General features: G+C 36.3%; 4 protein-coding genes across 5 annotated transcripts; 2 read left to right on the plus strand and 2 right to left on the minus strand.

The window, feature by feature from the left end:
• Positions 1-100: 100 nt before the first annotated feature.
• On the minus strand, positions 101-2,076 carry LOC145066167 (actin-depolymerizing factor 1-like). Of its 2 annotated transcripts, none has more exons than XM_079013370.1 (3): positions 1,850-2,076; positions 542-807; positions 101-471 (listed from the first exon to the last, which is right to left on the minus strand). In XM_079013370.1, exons 1-3 carry the CDS (start codon positions 1,880-1,882, stop codon positions 321-323), a joined length of 450 nt encoding a protein of 149 aa, XP_078869496.1. In that variant the 5' UTR covers positions 1,883-2,076; the 3' UTR covers positions 101-320. The 2 variants fall into 2 exon arrangements, with proteins under 2 accessions (XP_078869496.1, XP_078869497.1); XM_079013371.1 differs by having other exon boundaries at positions 1,880-2,072.
• Positions 2,077-12,024: 9,948 nt separating this feature from the next.
• On the plus strand, positions 12,025-12,438 carry LOC145067304 (uncharacterized). The gene has a single exon (XM_079014474.1). It carries the CDS (start codon positions 12,025-12,027, stop codon positions 12,436-12,438), a length of 414 nt encoding a protein of 137 aa, XP_078870600.1.
• Positions 12,439-14,497: 2,059 nt separating this feature from the next.
• Positions 14,498-15,502, plus strand: LOC145066012 (histone H2A-like). Its single transcript, XM_079013154.1, has 2 exons — positions 14,498-14,774; positions 15,088-15,502. The coding sequence occupies exons 1-2, from the start codon at positions 14,565-14,567 to the stop codon at positions 15,343-15,345; spliced, it is 468 nt and encodes a 155-aa protein (XP_078869280.1). The 5' UTR covers positions 14,498-14,564; the 3' UTR covers positions 15,346-15,502.
• Positions 15,503-16,675: 1,173 nt separating this feature from the next.
• LOC145068990 (small RNA-binding protein 11, chloroplastic-like) lies at positions 16,676-18,241 on the minus strand. The gene is made up of 5 exons (XM_079015967.1): positions 18,049-18,241; positions 17,548-17,614; positions 17,392-17,460; positions 17,196-17,302; positions 16,676-16,895 (listed from the first exon to the last, which is right to left on the minus strand). Exons 2-5 carry the CDS (start codon positions 17,585-17,587, stop codon positions 16,818-16,820), a joined length of 294 nt encoding a protein of 97 aa, XP_078872093.1. The 5' UTR covers positions 17,588-17,614; positions 18,049-18,241; the 3' UTR covers positions 16,676-16,817.
• Positions 18,242-18,522: the final 281 nt, after the last annotated feature.

Below are 18,522 nucleotides of genomic sequence, written 5' to 3' on the forward strand. Positions count from 1 at the left end.
AAAGATTTAAAATATTTATTAAATAATAATTTTATTAATAACTAACTATTAAATTATATCATATATAATCCCTAACGTAATCTAAAAAGTGGAGTAATGGTGGAGCACATAACCTCAGTTACAAGGCTTTCACTATGTGAAAGATCAAATATCAAATCTGACAAAATATCACCCAAAATCCCAAAAACAACATCAATAAGACTTTTTAACAACAAACCATCATAACAACACCTTATAACCCAACCAAAATATTAACATCTCTTCTCTTCTCTAATAAACCAACCAATAAATGATCAAAAGTCATTTACTTTTTCTAATTGTTAATTGGCTCGGCTTTTGAACACATCAAGATCCATCTCTGTTGGATCAGTTGCTTGAAGCTCCACTTGAATCCCATCAAGTTCCCTCTTGAATCTGTCCTTTGAGCTTGCATAAATCATCTTGCTCCTCACCCTCGCAGTATCAGGAGACCTTTACAATTTTACATTTTTATAAAATTACTACTTATGATTATAAAAAACTACAGTATTTAAAATCTTACCATGCAATGAAAAAGATCCTGCTTTTTTGGCAATTCTCTTGAGTGACAAAGTCATAGTCAAAAACAGCATATCGACACTCGGAATCAGGAAGACAAGCAGCAAAATCTTCATGGCTTCGATTTGGATCACCAACTTTTTCCACAATTACTTGTTTTTGTTTTTCCTCGATCTTGAAAACAATGAAGCGAAAGCTTCTTTTTGCTTTCAGCTCCATGAATTTCAGCTTGCATTCATCATGCACCGCCATTCCAGACGCCGCATTTGCCTACATTTTAATTACATGTAAGGAGGGTATTTTCGTCTTTTAATTGAAAAGGAAGAAAAAAAAAAGGAATGGAATGGAATTCTCTTTTCCTACACCTAGGAATAGGTGAAAATGAAATCCATCAAACATGGAGTTTAAAAGAAATCTAGTGGAATAGAATTCCGTCCATTTCACAAGCAAACACACCATGGAATGGAATCTTGGATTCCAATTCCATCAGATTCCACCTTATGTTTAGTAATTCTTGAGAAACAAATGATGAAATAAGTCATGTAGCAATAAAGCGAAAATACCAAAAAACCAGAGCAAAAACAGAAGAAAAATAATCATGGGTGAAATAGAAAAGAAGTAATTTTAATTTTTTTTTTATTCTTGACTTCTTGTTGCACTATCAAATAAGAATATGTGTCATTGTATATTCATGGCTTAGACCTTACTCCTTAGAAATCAAAAAACAAGAACGATTTCATACATTTGGTTTTGCATCATGTATCTGAGTTCGGTGTCACCTAATGACAAGTACGATATGATAGATACATTTTCGATCCAGACCTTCATCCTGAATCAACTACAGAATAAAATTGTAACCAGAAATAATAGTTCCAAACACTTGCTTTAAAAGGTAAAAGAAAGATGGATTTGAACCCACAAGCTCCAACTTGTTGCCACCTAAAGCCGACTATTATTCGTTCTAGCTAATCCCTAAAACTAATTCGCCAAAAATTTAACTGGTCCAAGTGATAAACAAAGATTATGCAGAGGCTACAAGATCGAGAGCTCTCAATCATGAAAGTTCTACAGAAATCAGATCCGGAGACTCAAAAGGCACCAACTCTGAAGCAAATCCAGGTACAATTACAACGCTAGGGTTTCAAATACACCAAAAGGAAATATACAGATCAAATATCAACGATAAAACACCAAAGTACTGCGCAACTCAAACGTATACACATAACCACGCATGCAGCTAATAAGTTACAAACCAGTACACGAATAAACAATGAAAATTAAATAATATATACAGATGAGAATAAGTACTAACTATAGATGAATGTGTTTCGAATGGACTAACCATGGCCGCAGGGGATTGACCGATTGATCGGAGAAGATTGAGATGGTAATCAAACGGAATCGTAGAGAGGATATTTAGGGGAAAAGAAAGGTGTATATGAATAATTTTTAGAGAGAGAAAGTTTGAGGCAAATTAGGAATGGCATTCCGGAGATAAATAATAAACAGAGATTTGGGGTTCGAATTTGCTGAATCGCTGGCTACTCGCCTTTCATATTTTCAAATATCTTTGTGACATCTAAATATTTTGAATATTGTCAAAGATGTACATGATATTGTAAAAAAGTTCTCAAAATTTTGATCTTGTCAAAAAAAAAAAAAAAAAAAAAAAACGATTCCAATGATTTCTACAAAATAAATGAAAAAATAAAGTGAAATAATTAATTTATGTGATCCGGATTATTTGTATGCGAAAGAAATACAATAAGATTATTTTTGTATGTAATGGATATGATTATTTTTCGTATATATAGATAATATAATAAAACTATAGTAAATATTATTTTTTATTTGGATTATAAGAAATGTTATTGGCATAAAAGCCTTATGAAGTTTCAATAATATCATTAATTGATCGTCCAACATTTTTTTTATACTCTTAGATCATTTAATTTAGATTATGCACGTTTTATTAAGGGATTCTTTTCAATCTCAATTCCTTACCATTAATCCCCCTTTTGGGTAAATGCAACGTGGACCAAAAATAAGACCATATTGCCATAGTATAGTAACTTGGGCGACAACTCGACTTGTATTTAAGACAAGGGTGTCTTGAGATCAAATTCACACATGTTTCCCCTTTTACGATCAAACCTCTTCAACTACCATGTATTCTTTAAGGTTATCATGTCAAGTAGCAAATGATCTCGTCGATAACCTTGTACTAAACGAGCCCTGTTGTTGTAAATGTAAACCTTCTTCAATGTTTTTGCAAGTCTTGGAGTCGTGACAACCTACAATAATACTTTATAATTATGTGAAATCATTGGTTAGTGTTGGCTGCGCCTTTTTTTGTTGATTTTTGTTTACAATGTGGTTTGTTTGTTTTTTTTTTTTTTTTTTGTAGAAAATCCTAAAAGTGATTTTGTTGTTGGTTTCCGTTTACAATAAGGTTTCATTTAATTTGTCTCGGTTTTGGTAGATTATCTTTTCGTATAATCTATTTCAATTTTGGTAGACAACCTAAATAAAAAAATAAAATGAAATAAAAGCATAATTTGGTGAGAAACCCCTAATTGTTGGAATATATTATTGTGTTGTAGTATATGAATATCATCCAATATATGTATATGAAAACACTAAAAATCGTCAGGAGTGCGGCACGTCGGACAAGACCATGCAGCCTCGCCCACTTTTCGCCACGTGTCAAGCCAACATTTCGCCACGACACTATGTTTCGATCAAGAGTGTGACGCGCCTCTATGGTGCACGGGGCGTCTACCCCTAATTCGTCCTATAAATATCAATCAGTCCCTCCTGCTATTCCATCACCCCTTCATACGATTCTTTCGAGCTCTACCCTATTTTAGCCCCTATTTCCTTCGTTTCTGGCATGCGGTGAATGCCTGCAACACCCATGAGTGCTCAACTAGTTGTAATCTTCGAGTAGGAGTTCCCGATTTAGTATTCTGTCTGCTTAGATCCCGGTTCTCATCAAAAGCACTCAGTAAGTAAGCTTCACTTACTCTGCTTTTGTGTAATTTATAATTAATATATAAGTCTTTACTGGGAACTTATAATTAAGATTTATCAATGATCATAAGTCGATATATTGATTGATCCACTTACGGGAGAGGTGTCTTAAATGGTCATGTCAGCTTGGTTATTGGATTTTAGAAAGACTATACGTCGAAATGGTCTTGCCTCCCGACAGTCCTACATGGTTAATCCTTACTTGATAGATCATGAAGTAGACTTTGAGATTATTGAGGAATCTAAACATGTAGGATAATGGTTCCATGAGATGTGAAATTAGACCAATACTTAGCGTTATATACATCTAGGCCTTCTGGAAAAAGGTATAAGGTAAAGTTCTGTCGGTTCACCAATCACCAGCCATTTTGTCAGGTGAGTGTGTAGTTGTTATCGAGAACATAATCGTAATCTAAAAAGTATTAGTGTTATTAAGTAATATCAAAATGTTTACATGTATTATTCGTGTTATGTTTTATTTGTATAAATACGAGAATTGGATTAGATACTATATTGGGAATAGATTGCCTTTAGTTATAAGTTTTGTCTTGAGTTTAAGAATTACTTATTTACTTAGTTCAAATTAACTTTCATATCGACTGGGTCTTGTAGTCGGGGTAGAATTTAAGATCAGAATGGGGTGAAGTCCTCCTCTTTATTGGATTACCAGAAATGGTGGCTCCATATCATATAACTGACAAGTATGTATAGGTCATCAACTAGAGTAGATGACAAAACTTAACTATTCCAGTCAGTCTAGTGAATTACGTTGCTAGCATTGGACTTATAACCCATGGACGTAGATAAAATGAGATATCATATTTATCAAATCTTTGAATATTGGTTGCCTTATATGACTTACACTATGATCAGTTTATATTTATAATATCATAGATTGTGCTAAATATGTTGAATTGATGTGTAATTGCCCAATAATGGCACTACTTTGATGGAATGTTGAACATTATGTGCAGGTAATTATGTAATATAAAAGTGAGCGAAACCTGCGAGAAAACGCACAAAAGGAAGCTAACAAATAAGGGAAACGAATTGTTAAATTAATGAAGAAAAAAGGTTGATGGGAAAATTGACCACTCTTCATTGTTTTGGTCATATCTCAAGCTCTAGACCTCATATTGACATGAATCAAGAAGTTTCGGAAACTAGAGACAATTTCCCACAGCTCTCATGTTTTGTGTTTTTGTTGATTTTGTGGTTTTCATCACCAAAACGTGCCTGGAAGGCGAAGGACGCAGATCAGGCGTGTATGACGCCCCATGGGACGCCAAGGTCAAACAGGTCAACATCTGGGCAGATTGCGGAGCAGAGAAAAGAAGGAAACCCCTTCAACATTTTACCAGGCGTCTAGGACGTCCCCTGGGACATAAAGGCGCTTTAATAGTGTCTCGTTTTGGAACGGCGTGCTACGTAAGGAGCTCGGATTTGTGAAGGACGCCATATGCAACGTCTAAAACGTCTCCTACGATGCCGACCGTTTTAGGCCATTTTCGAGTGTATTTCAAGGACAATATAGATCATGCAAAGACGCACAAATAACGCCTCGGCGTTATTCACAACGTCTAAGACGTCCAACGTCCAACATCGCCAAAATGTTGTTATTTCGTCCACACAATATAAATATGGACCTATGCATCCGTTTTTAGGGTTCCCGTTGGCGAAAATCAAAGCTCTTGCCTACGGTTTCGAGGCTTCTAAACCCTTACAATCATTCCAAAATGCAATTGCATTCCATTTCAATTCGGATTTAATGCAAGAATTAATTCAATGCATCGTCAAGCAACATTTGAAGATCATTCAACCGGTGAATCTCATCAATTCCAGTCATTTTCATAAATGGTTGCTTATTCCCCAAAGTTTATTTGTTTCTTTATTTGATAATCATTAGGAATTGTTGGATGATTTTAAGTTTGTTTATGAATTTTACTATGCATTTTAATCATTTCATCGAAGTTATTGTTGTTATGAATTCAATGGAAGGCTAAACTATTAGGGTCACTTTCGGGGATGTTTAGGAATTTTTTATGAATACACTTGATTATTACTTGATTCTAGTTAATTTCAATTGTTTTTTTATGCTTCAAGTGATAATATATGGTAATGATAGTTGAAATTGGGTTGTTCTGTGAACTTATTTGATTTCATAACTAAAATAGTGTTTTGTCATTTCACCGATTGTTCCAAGTTCAAATAGTATAGGAATTAAGACATTTGGTTGAATTTACATATGTTATTCCAACTTACGGTATGTAGTGATTAAGATTGTAATAGGTAATTGCAAGACACCATATTGCTAATTCACTAATTGTTCTTAATTCAATCAGACCTAAAGAGTAAGACAACTTGTTGAATGAACATAATGTGTGCCCAAAATTACATGTTACAAGTTAATAAACCCCTAATTACACTTAAGTAATTGAATTGGTATTTTAGGGAAGAAATTGCGTGAATATGAACTGTCCGACAACTGAACCGAGAGTACCTTGTTTTCTCATTTATAGTATTTGTTTTAACAACCAATTTTAAGTATTACTTTTTTTACATCCGAATATTTTAACACAATGTTTAACCATGAACTCCTCATGGATTCGACCCTTACTTACCCTAGCTATCTAGTGGTTTTGAGGTTATTTTTTATCGAGACGACAACTTCGATCACACTAGCCAAGGACACCCCTTGTTGTATAGTAAATGAGATATTCAAACAATTCATCAGGTAATGTGATTCTTCCAGATGATTGTCAAATTAGGATATGTGGGGATCGGTTAGGTTAGGTAGTTGGTCTTAGGTCAAATTCTATATACACATATATTATCTGATAACGTTGTTCCCCATGATTGATATTTTTTATTATCATTAAATTATTATTATGGGCTTGAAATCCCTATGCATATCACCAGGTTTTCCCAAACCTGACCCACTCATTTTTATACATCACATTTAGTGGAACCAAGGTTGTTGTGGTCTAGTTAGGATGTTGAGTGGAATAAAGAGATGTGCATGTAATAAATAGTTTCGTGACCTTTTACACTTTACGTTGTAATGTATGTTTGGATACGAATGAATGACGTCCTCAAGGTTTTGATAAAATAACTTTCGTTATTTTAAAAATGTTTTATTTAACTGAGAAATTATGCATCTCAATTTATAAAGTGTAAAGAAAAATGTTTTAATTGATTATGAAAAATAGGGATGTTACAAAACAATTTCATGGTTATAAAGTCTCAAATTTAGGGTACTCTCCTTGAATACTTCCTTGCATTAAAGTTTCCATCTCATATGTCTATTTTGCAAACATTTCCCATTATGGAAACATTTCCATATTCCCATATGACCATCAATTTTAACCAAGAATCATCTCAATCCAAAACGTGTCACCATGGTCCTTCCAAATAATGTCATACTTTTAATTGTACATAAGCATGCCAATCTTCGGTATAAACTTATAATGCTCTTGACAGTTTGTTTAATAACTCTAGTCACATGAAATTCTAATCCTTTTCACACTGTGCTAAGAGCATTTGAAAAATAGAATAATCGAATTTTATAACATATGTAGTCGATCCTATATCTGAAGCATATGGGATTTAATTCATTATTACAAGGGTCTGATATTTGTTCAATCTTTTGCTATAATATTTCCATATATAAAATATGACATCCCCAAATTCACGGTCATTTGAAAATTTTTATTTATGCTTATTTAAAAACCAGAGTATCCATTTTAAAGGATAATACTGCGGAATTTGTTCCGAGGAAACATGATAAATATATTATCAAAGAATTTATGAACAAATGTATTTTATTTATGTTAAAACTTTGGGATATCATTGTCAATACAAAATGTAACGACCAAAATTTCAAAACAATTAATTTTTTTCAAAAACCACTCATTTTAATAACGTTGTTACAAAAGGTTTTCAATACATTATTTAACAGAGTATTTTTCCCAGGTTCAAATCATAAAACACCAACGCGGGGAACGGTACGATCACGCCTTTGCCTTGCCACAGACTCCTGAGAACCTGAAACATAAAACCACAACTGTAAGCCCGAAAGCTTAGTGAGATACCCCCAAAAATACCAACCACAAATACGCCCTTCCAGGCCACGACCTTCCGGTCCAAAACATATCGCCTTCCGGCCCATAACACATCGCCTTCCGGCCCATAACATAACAACATACATAACATAACAGAACATAGAACAGCCTTACATATCGGGTCAAACCCCAGACCAAGCAACTGTGCACATAACATATAATCATTCAACAGATCACAGTCAGCAAATCGATCAACAGATCACATAACATATCATTACCCTAACCAAGATACCGGACTAACCGGTCACTAGCATAACATCACCCTACGAATCAGTCAACATACTAATTACACACATACGCCTTTCCAGGCCATGACCTTCCGGTCCACATCGCAATGCCTTCCGGCCCACAACATGTAATGCCTTCCGGCCCATATCGTAATGCCTTCCGGCCCATATTCCGCAATATCATAACAACAAACATTACTCGGATTTCCATCCGATAAAGGGTCGGCCTTGGTGCTGTAGACCCCGTTGATATAGTGAGGATAACTCACCTCGCGATTGCCGACACTCTGGACCGAAGAAGCAGACTCTCGAATCACCAACTCACCGCAAATCCCGAACTAACCATCATCACAAAATAAACATAGGGTCAATCATACTTTCACTTATCGGGCCAAGACCAAAGTCCCAATCTCATACAAAATCCCACATTGGCCCAATTTACCAAATTGGGCCCACCTCACCAAATGAGCCTAGATCCAATATTCATAATATTAATTGGACCCAAAATACTTTATTCATAATTTCCAGACCTGGCCCAAACACCACAACCCACAAATGGCCCAACACAAAGGCCCAAAAAGGAAGTCCACAGGAGGAGTATGCGGGGCGTACTGCATTGACTCGCAAAGGACAATCGGGGTACCGGCCCGCTACGCGGGGCGTAACTGCCAAAACTATTGAGTCCTTCTTACAGCTTAATGGCTTAAGCTCTTTAGCCCAAACTACAGATCTGATAGTTAGTTTTGTTTACTTCTTTTTATAGTTTATTTTAGCATATTTCATTCATAATTTAGATAATTTCCATGCATATTTTCCATTTTGTTATTTTATGACTATTTCGGGTACTTTCGAATCTTGTGAGCATAATTGCAGGTTTTCGGGTCTAGCGGAGCGGGAGTGTTCGGGACGTATGGGAAGCGATGAGATTTGGTAGACAAAAATGATATTAGGCTTGGTGATTGTGGAGATTATGCATGGAGCGAGCTTGATGGTTATTTGAAGGCTTGGAGAGAAATAAACTTTAAATTTGCAAGATGCGGGAGTTTATTCAAGCATATGTAGATTTTTAATCGGGAGAGTGCACGAGCTTTGGAGGATTTGGAGAGGTCAAATTGGGCTTAAAATGAAGAAAAACTTGAAGAAAATGGGCTAGGAGGTGATTGGATTCGATCTGGGCTAGTGGGATATGCTTTGGAGGCCCAAAATCTCAAAGAAGCCCATGTCAGGCACCACCCGCGCAACCCACCCGCGCAGCAGCACGCGGGTCGCGCAAGGCTCTGCAGGGGTAATTTCGGAAATCCATTTGGAAGGCTATTTGAGGAAGGTTGGTGCCCATCTTTTGGGGACTCTTGGACATCCGATTTTTGGAGATTCTCTATGGAGTTTTGAAGACTTTTGAAGGCCAAGAACACTTAAATAACATCATATTTTTACCTCTTGATTCTTGCTTAATGTTTGGTACAATTTTCTCTAACTTTGTTTCTTTGGGTTTAGCCATGCTTGGCTAAACTAATCTTGGTTGACTTTTGGTTAATCCTTTGAACTTTTGTTGAATGTTGAAGAATCCATGAACATGTTCTTAAATCTTTATGGGAATGTTTTGTGTTTTAACATCTTATCACTACTTGTATGTTTTATTTCATGAGTTTAAATGTGTTTGTGGTGATTAGTTGGCTAATTTCTTGATTAAGTAAAGGATCCTCAAATTAGCAAGCAACAAATGATTTTTGTGTTGTTTTTGCTTCACACAATCATAAAAACATTTCCTCCAACATGGTGGTGAAAGCATTTGACCCCTCTTGGATTTGGTGACTTTTTGGTTCTTAATGCTAGTTGACTTTCACTAATTACATGCTATTTAGAATTAGTGACTTTGACTAAGGAAATTGTTATGAGCTTCTCTAGCCATTTCAACAATTAAGAAAATTCTAGGTAATCTCAAGCTCTTTGGATTACTATAGCCAAATTAAGGATTTAAATCAAAGTATTGCACCATTGGATTCTAATGATATGTTCATCAAAAGTCAAAGTGAGGAAACTTTAAGTCAACCATCTCTCCCTTATTGATTTTACATCAAACTCTTATTTTTGTTGCATTTGTCTATTTAAATCATAGTTAATTCTAGTTTGTCTCAAGTATTTCAAAACACCAAAACCCCCCATTTTATTTTTATTGTCATTTTACAAGTATTTTTACAAAGAGATTTTTCATAGAGTTATAAATTGAACCAATCTCCGTGGATTCGATCCCTTTACCACTATACACTATTTTAGTGTGTAATATTTAGGGTTATTATTTGTGTTGGCCTCGACAACCACCAAATTTTTGGCGCCGTTGCCGGGGATTGGTTTATTTTTAATCAATTTGTTTCTCTATGCCCAGATCTCAGCGTACAGGTGACTTGATTTACAACCCCGAAATCGAAAAAGAAGCAAGGCGTTTGGCTAAGGAAAAACGAGTTGAACGTGGTCAAACTTCTAATCCCCACGGGAACCCGGAGGTTGAAACCGCTTCATTAAGTGATATAGAACCCGATTCTAGTCCCGACCCTCGCCAAGAAATTCCCGAAACACCACCCCTACAACAAAATCCACCCATTATTGAACCAATTGTAATGGCGGACGGAGGAGAAGTTCCCAAGAGAACCTTGAGGCAAATGATGGAGACCGATGTTACACAAACTCCAACCGGTATCAATTACCCGGTTTTGGAAGGAGGTTCGGAATTGAAGTCAAGTTTAGTCCACCACCTACCAACTTTTCATGGATTGGAGAACGAAGACCCTCATAAGCATTTGAAGATGTTCCACATTATTTGCACTAGCATGAAGCCACAAGGGTCAACCGATGACCAAATCAAGCTAAGGGCATTCCCCTTTTCATTGGCCGATAGAGCAAAAGATTGGTTATTCTATCTTCCACCGGGGTCGATCAACTCATGGACCGACATGGCAAGAGCTTTCCTTGATAAGTTCTATCCCGCCTCAAGAGTCTCAAGTCTTCGAAATGAGATTTGTGGAATCCGCCAAGGTCAAAATGAGACTTTCCATGATTATTGGGAGAGGTTCAACAACTTGTGCTATAGTTGCCCACAACACCAAATTCCGGAACAACTCCTCATTCAACACTTCTACGAGGGATTGTTGCCAATGGAGAGAAGACTAGTTGATGCCTCAAGTGGTGGAGATGTCTTTAGTAAAACCCCACAACAAACAAGACAACTTTTCAACACCATAGCCGCGAATTCACAACATTTTGGCCCTCGCCAAGATATGAAAAGAGACACACAACACAAAGTCAATGAAGTGGGAACATCAAATCTAGAGTCTCAAATCAAAGATCTAACCTCCGTTGTCCAAAAGCTAGCCATGGGACAAACTCCACAAGTGATGGTTTGTGGAATATGTGCAACAATGGGACATCCTACGGATATGTGTCCCATCCTTCAAGAAGATGCGGAGCATGTGAATGCCACGGGAGAGTTCCAAAACTACCACAACAAACCATCCGGTTACCAAAATGCATATAATTCAAGTTGGAAGCCAAATCCCAACATGAGCTACAACCCAAGATCATTGCCTCAAAATGCATTGGTTAGACCATCCTATCCACCACCACAACCTCATTACCAACATCAACAACCACACTATCAACCCAAACCGCACCCTCCACATCATCATCAACAACCTCCTCAATCCCAACCAAGTAGCTCCGGAATGTCTCTTGAATACATTGTCAAATCTCTAGCCACTAGTACCCAACAATTCCAAAAAGAAACAAGGACTAGTATCTCCAACCTTGAAGCACAAATGGGAGATATAGTTACATCCATAAGAAAGTTGGAATCCCGTGGTAAACTCCCTTCTCAAACCGAAAAGAACCCAAATGTCAATGTGGTGACATTGAGAAGTGGCAAACAAGCCGGAGAAAGTAGTTCAAAGAAGAAGCCGAGGGAAGAAGAGGAAGAGATAGAAGTTATTCCCGTTGAAGTACCTATAATCAAGAATGATGCACAAGCCAGAGTTCCAAAGAAGACTGCCCCTCTAGTAACACCAATAGCCACTCAACCACCGTTCCCCTCCCGACTTGCAACTTCAAAGAAGAATATGGAGGAGAAAGAGATTTTGGACACCTTCCGAAAGGTGGAAGTAAACATCCCTCTACTTGACGCAATCAAGCAAATCCCGAGATATGCAAAGTTCTTGAAAGAACTTTGTACCAACAAGAGGAAATTGAAGGGAAATGAGAAAATTTTGATGAATGAAAACGCATCCGCGGTTTTACAAAGGAAACTTCCACCCAAATGCAAAGATCCCGGAATGTTCACGGTTCCTTGCAAGATTGGAGATGTCACTTTTAGTAGTGCTATGCCTGATCTTGGTGCTTCTATCAATGTCATGCCCTATTCGGTGTATGAATCATTAAATGTCGGACCCTTAAGTGAAACCGGTGTCATAATCTCTCTTGCGGATAAATCAAGTGTCTTTCCTAGAGGTGTTTTAAAAGATGTCCTAGTGTAAGTGAACCAATTAGTCTTCCCGACGGATTTCTATGTGATTGATCTAGATGAGCAAGTGTCCTCCAAATCGGCTCTAATCTTGTTTGGGAGACTGTTTTTGAAGACGGCTAGGACAAAGATCGATGTGTATGCGGGAAGTTTGACAATGGAGTTTGATGGCGAAACAATAAGTTTTAATATTTATGATGCCATGAGATATCCTAGTGACGTCTCATCTTTGTACTTTGTTGATGTTGTTGAGCCAATTACTCAAGAATTGTTTGAGTTGTCTAACGGTGATATGTTGGAGATGATCTTAAGCAAAGGATTCGATTGTGGGAAGCTAGCCGAACAATTAAAGCTTTATTCTTTGGATCCGGAAGTTGAGAAGTTGGTAAATAAAATGGAGATGAAAAAATTCACAAGATTAGATGTCAAGAAAATTGAATTGCCCCCAACTCACACAAAATTGCCTCCATCCCTTGTTCAACCACCCGAATTAGAATTGAAGGTCTTACCTCAACATTTGAAGTATGCCTACTTGGGAAAGAATGAAACCCTTCCGGTTATCATTTCAACTCATTTAACCGAATCTGAAGAAGAGCAACTCCTCAAGGTGTTGAAGGAGCATAAAGAAGCCATGGGTTGGACGATTGCGGATATCAAGGGTTTGAGCCCTTCCACTTGTATGCACAAGATCTTAATGGAGGATGAATGCAAGCCAAGTAGAGACGCGCAAAGAAGTTTAAATCCGCCAATGATGGAAGTTGTGAAGAAAGAGATATTAAAGCTTCTTGATGCGGGGATGATCTATCCAATCTCGGATAGCAAGTGGGTGAGCCCGGTGCAAGTCGTTCCAAAGAAGACGGGAATCACGGTGGTCGAGAACAACAAAGGTATGATGGTCCCCACTCGTGTGCAAAACGGGTGGAGAGTATGTATTGACTACCGCAAACCATGAACCATCGGATCCCCGATCCGAATCCCACTCCATCCATTCCATACTGATGGAAAGACCCATTCTTCAATCTCTGAGCAACTCCTCTTGCAATCACGTACATATGCTGAACTAGCTCTAGCACCCTCAGGTTGGGAAAACCCGATACACTGATGATATCCTCCAACATCCCCCAGGATGAACCACTAATATACTCAATACTCTGGTCAGAAATCATACCGAGAGACCGAGACTCTCTCCCTGCATCCCTTCCGAGCCTCTTGACTCTACACCTGCGGAATTCCTTCCGCAACCTCAACAAACATCCCAAACCGGATGAGCTTCTATTCCACCGCCGCAATCACGCTGCTCAATAACCTTACTCAAACTACTTGCTCAACCACAAGTGGTTGATTCCTGTTTTCGTTCACGTTTCTAGCTCCACTCCTGATTCTTGCCATTTTTTGATCTATACACTGAATAAGGTGATTTTAGATACTCATTCACGGTAAATATTCAAATCATCCTTATCACTTCGAAACATTTACATACTAGTTCTAATATCGTAGTCGTACGCTTAGAATCCTAAACACATAAGGTTTCCAGATCTGGTCGCCAACAAACCATAGATCCGGACAAACAATTTCATATATGGCAAACATATAGCATTTAACACATAATTACTGACCAAAAGCACAAACAATATAAAATAGACCAAAAGAATAAACAATATAAAATAGAATCTTATAAATGTTTTTAATGTTTTAAACAATGTTGTTTTATCTATATGTTCAATATTTGTAAGTATTAATGAAATGAATGTGTTTGCGGATTCATATCAACGAAATGAATCAAATTTAAACTTGGCCCAAGGACGGTTCCTAACAGCACGAGGATTCAAAATTTTTCTTTAAAAACCATGAAAAGAAAACATGCAAGGCGGGAAACCGAAAATAATCTCAAAAAGTAACCCAAATTTAAAATTCATCGGAGCATTTTAATTGGTGGATCCACTTCACACGGATCGGTGATGAATAAACGAAGACCGTTAGATTAAATACCAATCCAGCGGCCAAAAACAAGCCCAGTTCACGGTCCTGATCCTCCCCAAATAATCCTCGCTATATAAACAACTCATCGGTGGCGAATGTTATCATCAATCACTTGTTTTCATACCCATAAATCACTTGTCTTCTAAGCCAAAAAGAGAAATGGAAACCACCGGAAAAGCTAAGAAGGGTGCCGGAGGAAGGAAAGGCGGTGGCCCAAGGAAGAAGTCTGTTACTCGATCCGTCAAAGCTGGTCTCCAGTTTCCCGTTGGTAGAATTGGGCGTTACCTTAAGGTCGGACGCTATGCTAAACGTGTTGGAACCGGTGCTCCGGTCTACCTCGCCGCTGTTCTTGAATACCTTGCCGCTGAAGTAAGTTTGCTTCTTTATTATCTTTATCAATTCGTTCATGTAGTTAATTATAGATTCGATCACTTCAAGGAAACAAAAATGATTTTAGGGTTTCAATGTATAAACTTGCAATTTGGGGGTGTATATGTATTTTCAGAAAGTTTGTATTATACGAAATGGAAATCAAAACAAGAGTTAGTATTTTGATTGATTTGAAGAATTAGACCTAGTTCTATAACATTATATTCCAAATACGGCGCTGAATCGAGATCTCCTGTTCAATACTTTTCGATTATACATTCCATATCTAATCATGCTCTTTGTTCGATTGTAGGTGTTGGAGTTGGCAGGAAACGCCGCGAGGGACAACAAGAAGACCAGAATCATCCCAAGACATGTTCTTTTGGCCATCAGGAACGATGATGAACTTGGAAAACTTTTGGGTGGAGTGACTATTGCTCATGGTGGTGTTCTTCCAAACATCCACGCTGTTCTATTGCCCAAGAAGTCTGCTACAACAGAGCCTAAATCACCATCGAAGGCTGCAAAGTCACCAAAGAAAGCAGCTAAAACTCCAAAGAAAGCTGAATAGGCTATGGTAGTTTGGTTGTTGTTCATCTGTGTGTGTATTTGTCGTTAAATTACATATGGAGTTTAGTATTCTAACCATTCCGTTTGTTTAGACTATCGATCGTATGTTACCACCTCTCTGTTTATCAATGGAAGAAACCACTTGTTTCTATTCTCAACTTTGTTTGTTTCTTTCTGTTATTCTACTATTTCTTACATTAATGTGTAACTTCAATAACTTAAATGAGCTGAATCAAATAAACAGATGTCCAGACTCTTCTGCCCAGTTTCGCGAATCATTAAATGCACTTTTTAGATATTTGTTACGTTTTCCTTTATTTGACGTCATTTATGATGTTTATTTTGTTGTTACAGTTGGAGTGTCTTCTATTTATATATTGAATTGTTGTAGTGTTCTTTGTTATAGGTGTTGCATATGTGCAAACTAGTATTATGGAGCAAATTTCCACTCAACATGTCCTCTTTATTTTGGTTTTTTTTTGAGTTGTATGTTAACTTATTAATTATCGAGTGTTGTTAATGTGATATTATAGCAATTTAGCAATTGCATTTTATTATTACTTGGTGTTGTAGATGTTTGGAAAGAGTGATTATTCTTTGGATTTATTTAATATGAACTAACATCAGTCTCAACGTCAACCAAAAGTAACTGCTTTCTTACTTCCATGAATCTTTGTTACCTAAATTTAATTGAATATTCAATACAAAATATTTTTGTGCTCGAAGATCAAACGAAAATTTCACCATTTCTTCAGGTGAAGTTGCTGTGTAATGTTTAGTTTTACATGTTAAGGAAGAAAGAAATAAGCACAAAGTGTATCCGCTCACATTTGCACGGATTTTAAAGGAAAAGAAATAGAAGACTCCTTTTACCCTTGGCCTTCTATGCTGACAGTTTGAGGGGTAAAAACGTCATTTGATATGGAGATTTAATTTTATGCAAGTGTCATGCTTTTAGTATGCAATGTATGGATGATTTAATTGGTACATGTAGGGGCTTTGTTATGATTTGAATTATTTCGTTCAAAAACTATATAATGTTTATTTATTTATTTTTAAATTTTAAATTTTATAATCCTTCCCAATAACAAATCATATTGTACAGACGAAACCCAAACGAACAAAATTTGACCATTTTATTGGTTCATCATTTTGTATTGAAAAAACCCATATAACATTTTTAAACTGATTCACCAACTATTATTTTGTATCTATAAAACCTGCATAACAAATTTAATCATGTTTTATCTTTACCCAAGAAATCTACCCATATAACTATAGCATCATTTATTTTAATTCGAAAGGGTTATGCTTTTGATCAAACGAGGCTATATAAAACCGAATACCTTAAACTATTAAGAATATGGAATAAATATACATATCTTTCAGATATACTAAAATTCAGATTATAACAGGTATACAACTGTTAATTATAGAACAACAATGCTCATCAGATAATCATTTGTATAATAATTATCTAACAGTGTCATTATCATCTTGGGGCGTTTGAGTCTTGGCAACCTCAACAAAAATAATTCCACCATTCACAATCTGCACATTAAGTATGAAAAACTAATTAGTTCAAGAACCCAATTGCATTACCACAACTTTAAATCTATTTTACAGGTTTCTTCAATTGATATTTTAGAAAATGTATAGCTAAATTGGCCATCTAAAACAAGAAAGATAGAAATACTGATGAAGCGTCACAAGGGTATTAACAAGAAGATGGTTTTAGGCTTGTGAATTACTTCAATTCAAACAAGATTTTTTTTTGAGCATTCAATTTTTTCACACACCCAAAAAAAATATAGGTATCCTTTAAAGATAGAATCAAAATAGTCAAATTACCTTCCCATTCATGGCTTTCATTGCATTTTGGGCATCAACATCTGATTCAAATGAAACAAAACCAAATCCTTTAGGCCTTTGAGTTCTTGAATCCACAACAAGTCTAGCTGCAACATTGATTCAATAAAATTCAAACAATCTTGATATAAAAATGACTTTGAATTACCAAAAAGAATAACTAAAAATTAACATATACCTTCAGTGATTGCACCAAAAGGTGAAAACAACCTCTTCAAGTCCTTATGTGTAGTGTAAAATGACAATCCTACATAACAATAACATAATCTTTAATTTACTCAAAGAGAAAAGGGGAAAAATAGTGTCTGGAAAATGGAAAAGAAGGAGAGATTACTGCTCACGAATAGCTGGGATCCAAGAAGTCTCTTTGCCATTGTGTAAGTTTGCCACAAAATGGGTAACTGTAGAATTTAAAAATACTAGGCATCAATGTTAAATATAGATTTTGTACAATTTATGCATGATTTGAAAAGGCAGTTTATCAAAATTTGAGCACGTTCTTTAAATGTAATCCAAATCTCCAACCAGTTTATTGTTGGCATCAATATAAGATTTACACGCTGTTGATTGAAAATTAACGAACAATGTGTAAAGCAATTTCATGAACGTGAACCATTTGAGACATTTTATCAAACACCTTGCCTGCATACTGAAAATTGATCAAGTATTAAACTTATAATCACCCATTTAAGTATATGGGTATTTCAATTTCGAACTTGACAATGAATAGAAAATACTAAATTAAAAAGAAAACATAACACCCATCTATGACTAAAAAGGAAATTCGGATTATGTGAGACACGGGCAATATGAATTTCTACCAGCTGAAATATACCAAAAAATAACAGGCGTTCCCGAACGAACGGGAAGGTTCAATCGATAACGAAGGGATGAAAGGTGAGAGCGAAGCTGAATTGCCCAAGTGATGCGCTGCTGCCTGCTGTCCTGGCTGAGAAAGTGAGAAGTGAATGAAAGAAACGCGGAGCAACAGCTTGAGGTTTTTTCATACAAAATAGTGAAATAACAGACAAAACTGCAAAATTGGTACATATGTTTGCAAAAATTTTTGGATAGGTCCAAAAAGTTTTCAGTTTGAATGAAAGATCCAAAATCAAGAATTTTCTTTGGTTGAAAATTTGAAAGGACTATTTTGCCTTTATTATTTATTTTCCATATTTTTTTTATTTGTTTTATAATTAAAAAAAAAGCAAAAGAAAAGAAAAATAAAAGGCAGGTCCACCCCACACGGTTTCTCTCTCTCTCTCTCTCTCTCTCTCTCTCTCTCACACACACACACACACACATCAGT

This window comes from Lactuca serriola, chromosome 8 (assembly GCF_051521515.1).
Source record: "Lactuca serriola cultivar US96UC23 chromosome 8, Lser_US96UC23_V15, whole genome shotgun sequence".
NCBI lineage: Eukaryota > Viridiplantae > Streptophyta > Magnoliopsida > Asterales > Asteraceae > Lactuca > Lactuca serriola.

Coding starts and splice junctions, on each gene's coding strand:
- LOC145066012 (XM_079013154.1), top strand. CDS start 14,565: ATGGAAACCACCGGAAAAGCTAAGAAGGGTGCCGGAGGAAGGAAAGGC. Junction 14,775..15,087: donor TTGAATACCTTGCCGCTGAA/GTAAGTTTGCTT, acceptor GTTCGATTGTAG/GTGTTGGAGTTGGCAGGAAA.
- LOC145066167 (XM_079013370.1), bottom strand. CDS start 1,882: ATGGTTAGTCCATTCGAAACACATTCATCTATA. Junction 808..1,849: donor TCGAAACACATTCATCTATA/GTTAGTACTTAT, acceptor ATTAAAATGTAG/GCAAATGCGGCGTCTGGAAT. Junction 472..541: donor AGGATCTTTTTCATTGCATG/GTAAGATTTTAA, acceptor AAAATTGTAAAG/GTCTCCTGATACTGCGAGGG.
- LOC145068990 (XM_079015967.1), bottom strand. CDS start 17,587: ATGGCAAAGAGACTTCTTGGATCCCAGCTATTCGTGAGCA. Junction 17,461..17,547: donor ATCCCAGCTATTCGTGAGCA/GTAATCTCTCCT, acceptor ATTGTTATGTAG/GATTGTCATTTTACACTACA. Junction 17,303..17,391: donor TTTTGGTGCAATCACTGAAG/GTATATGTTAAT, acceptor TCAATGTTGCAG/CTAGACTTGTTGTGGATTCA.
- LOC145067304 (XM_079014474.1), top strand. CDS start 12,025: ATGGAGGAGAAAGAGATTTTGGACACCTTCCGAAAGGTGGAAGTAAAC.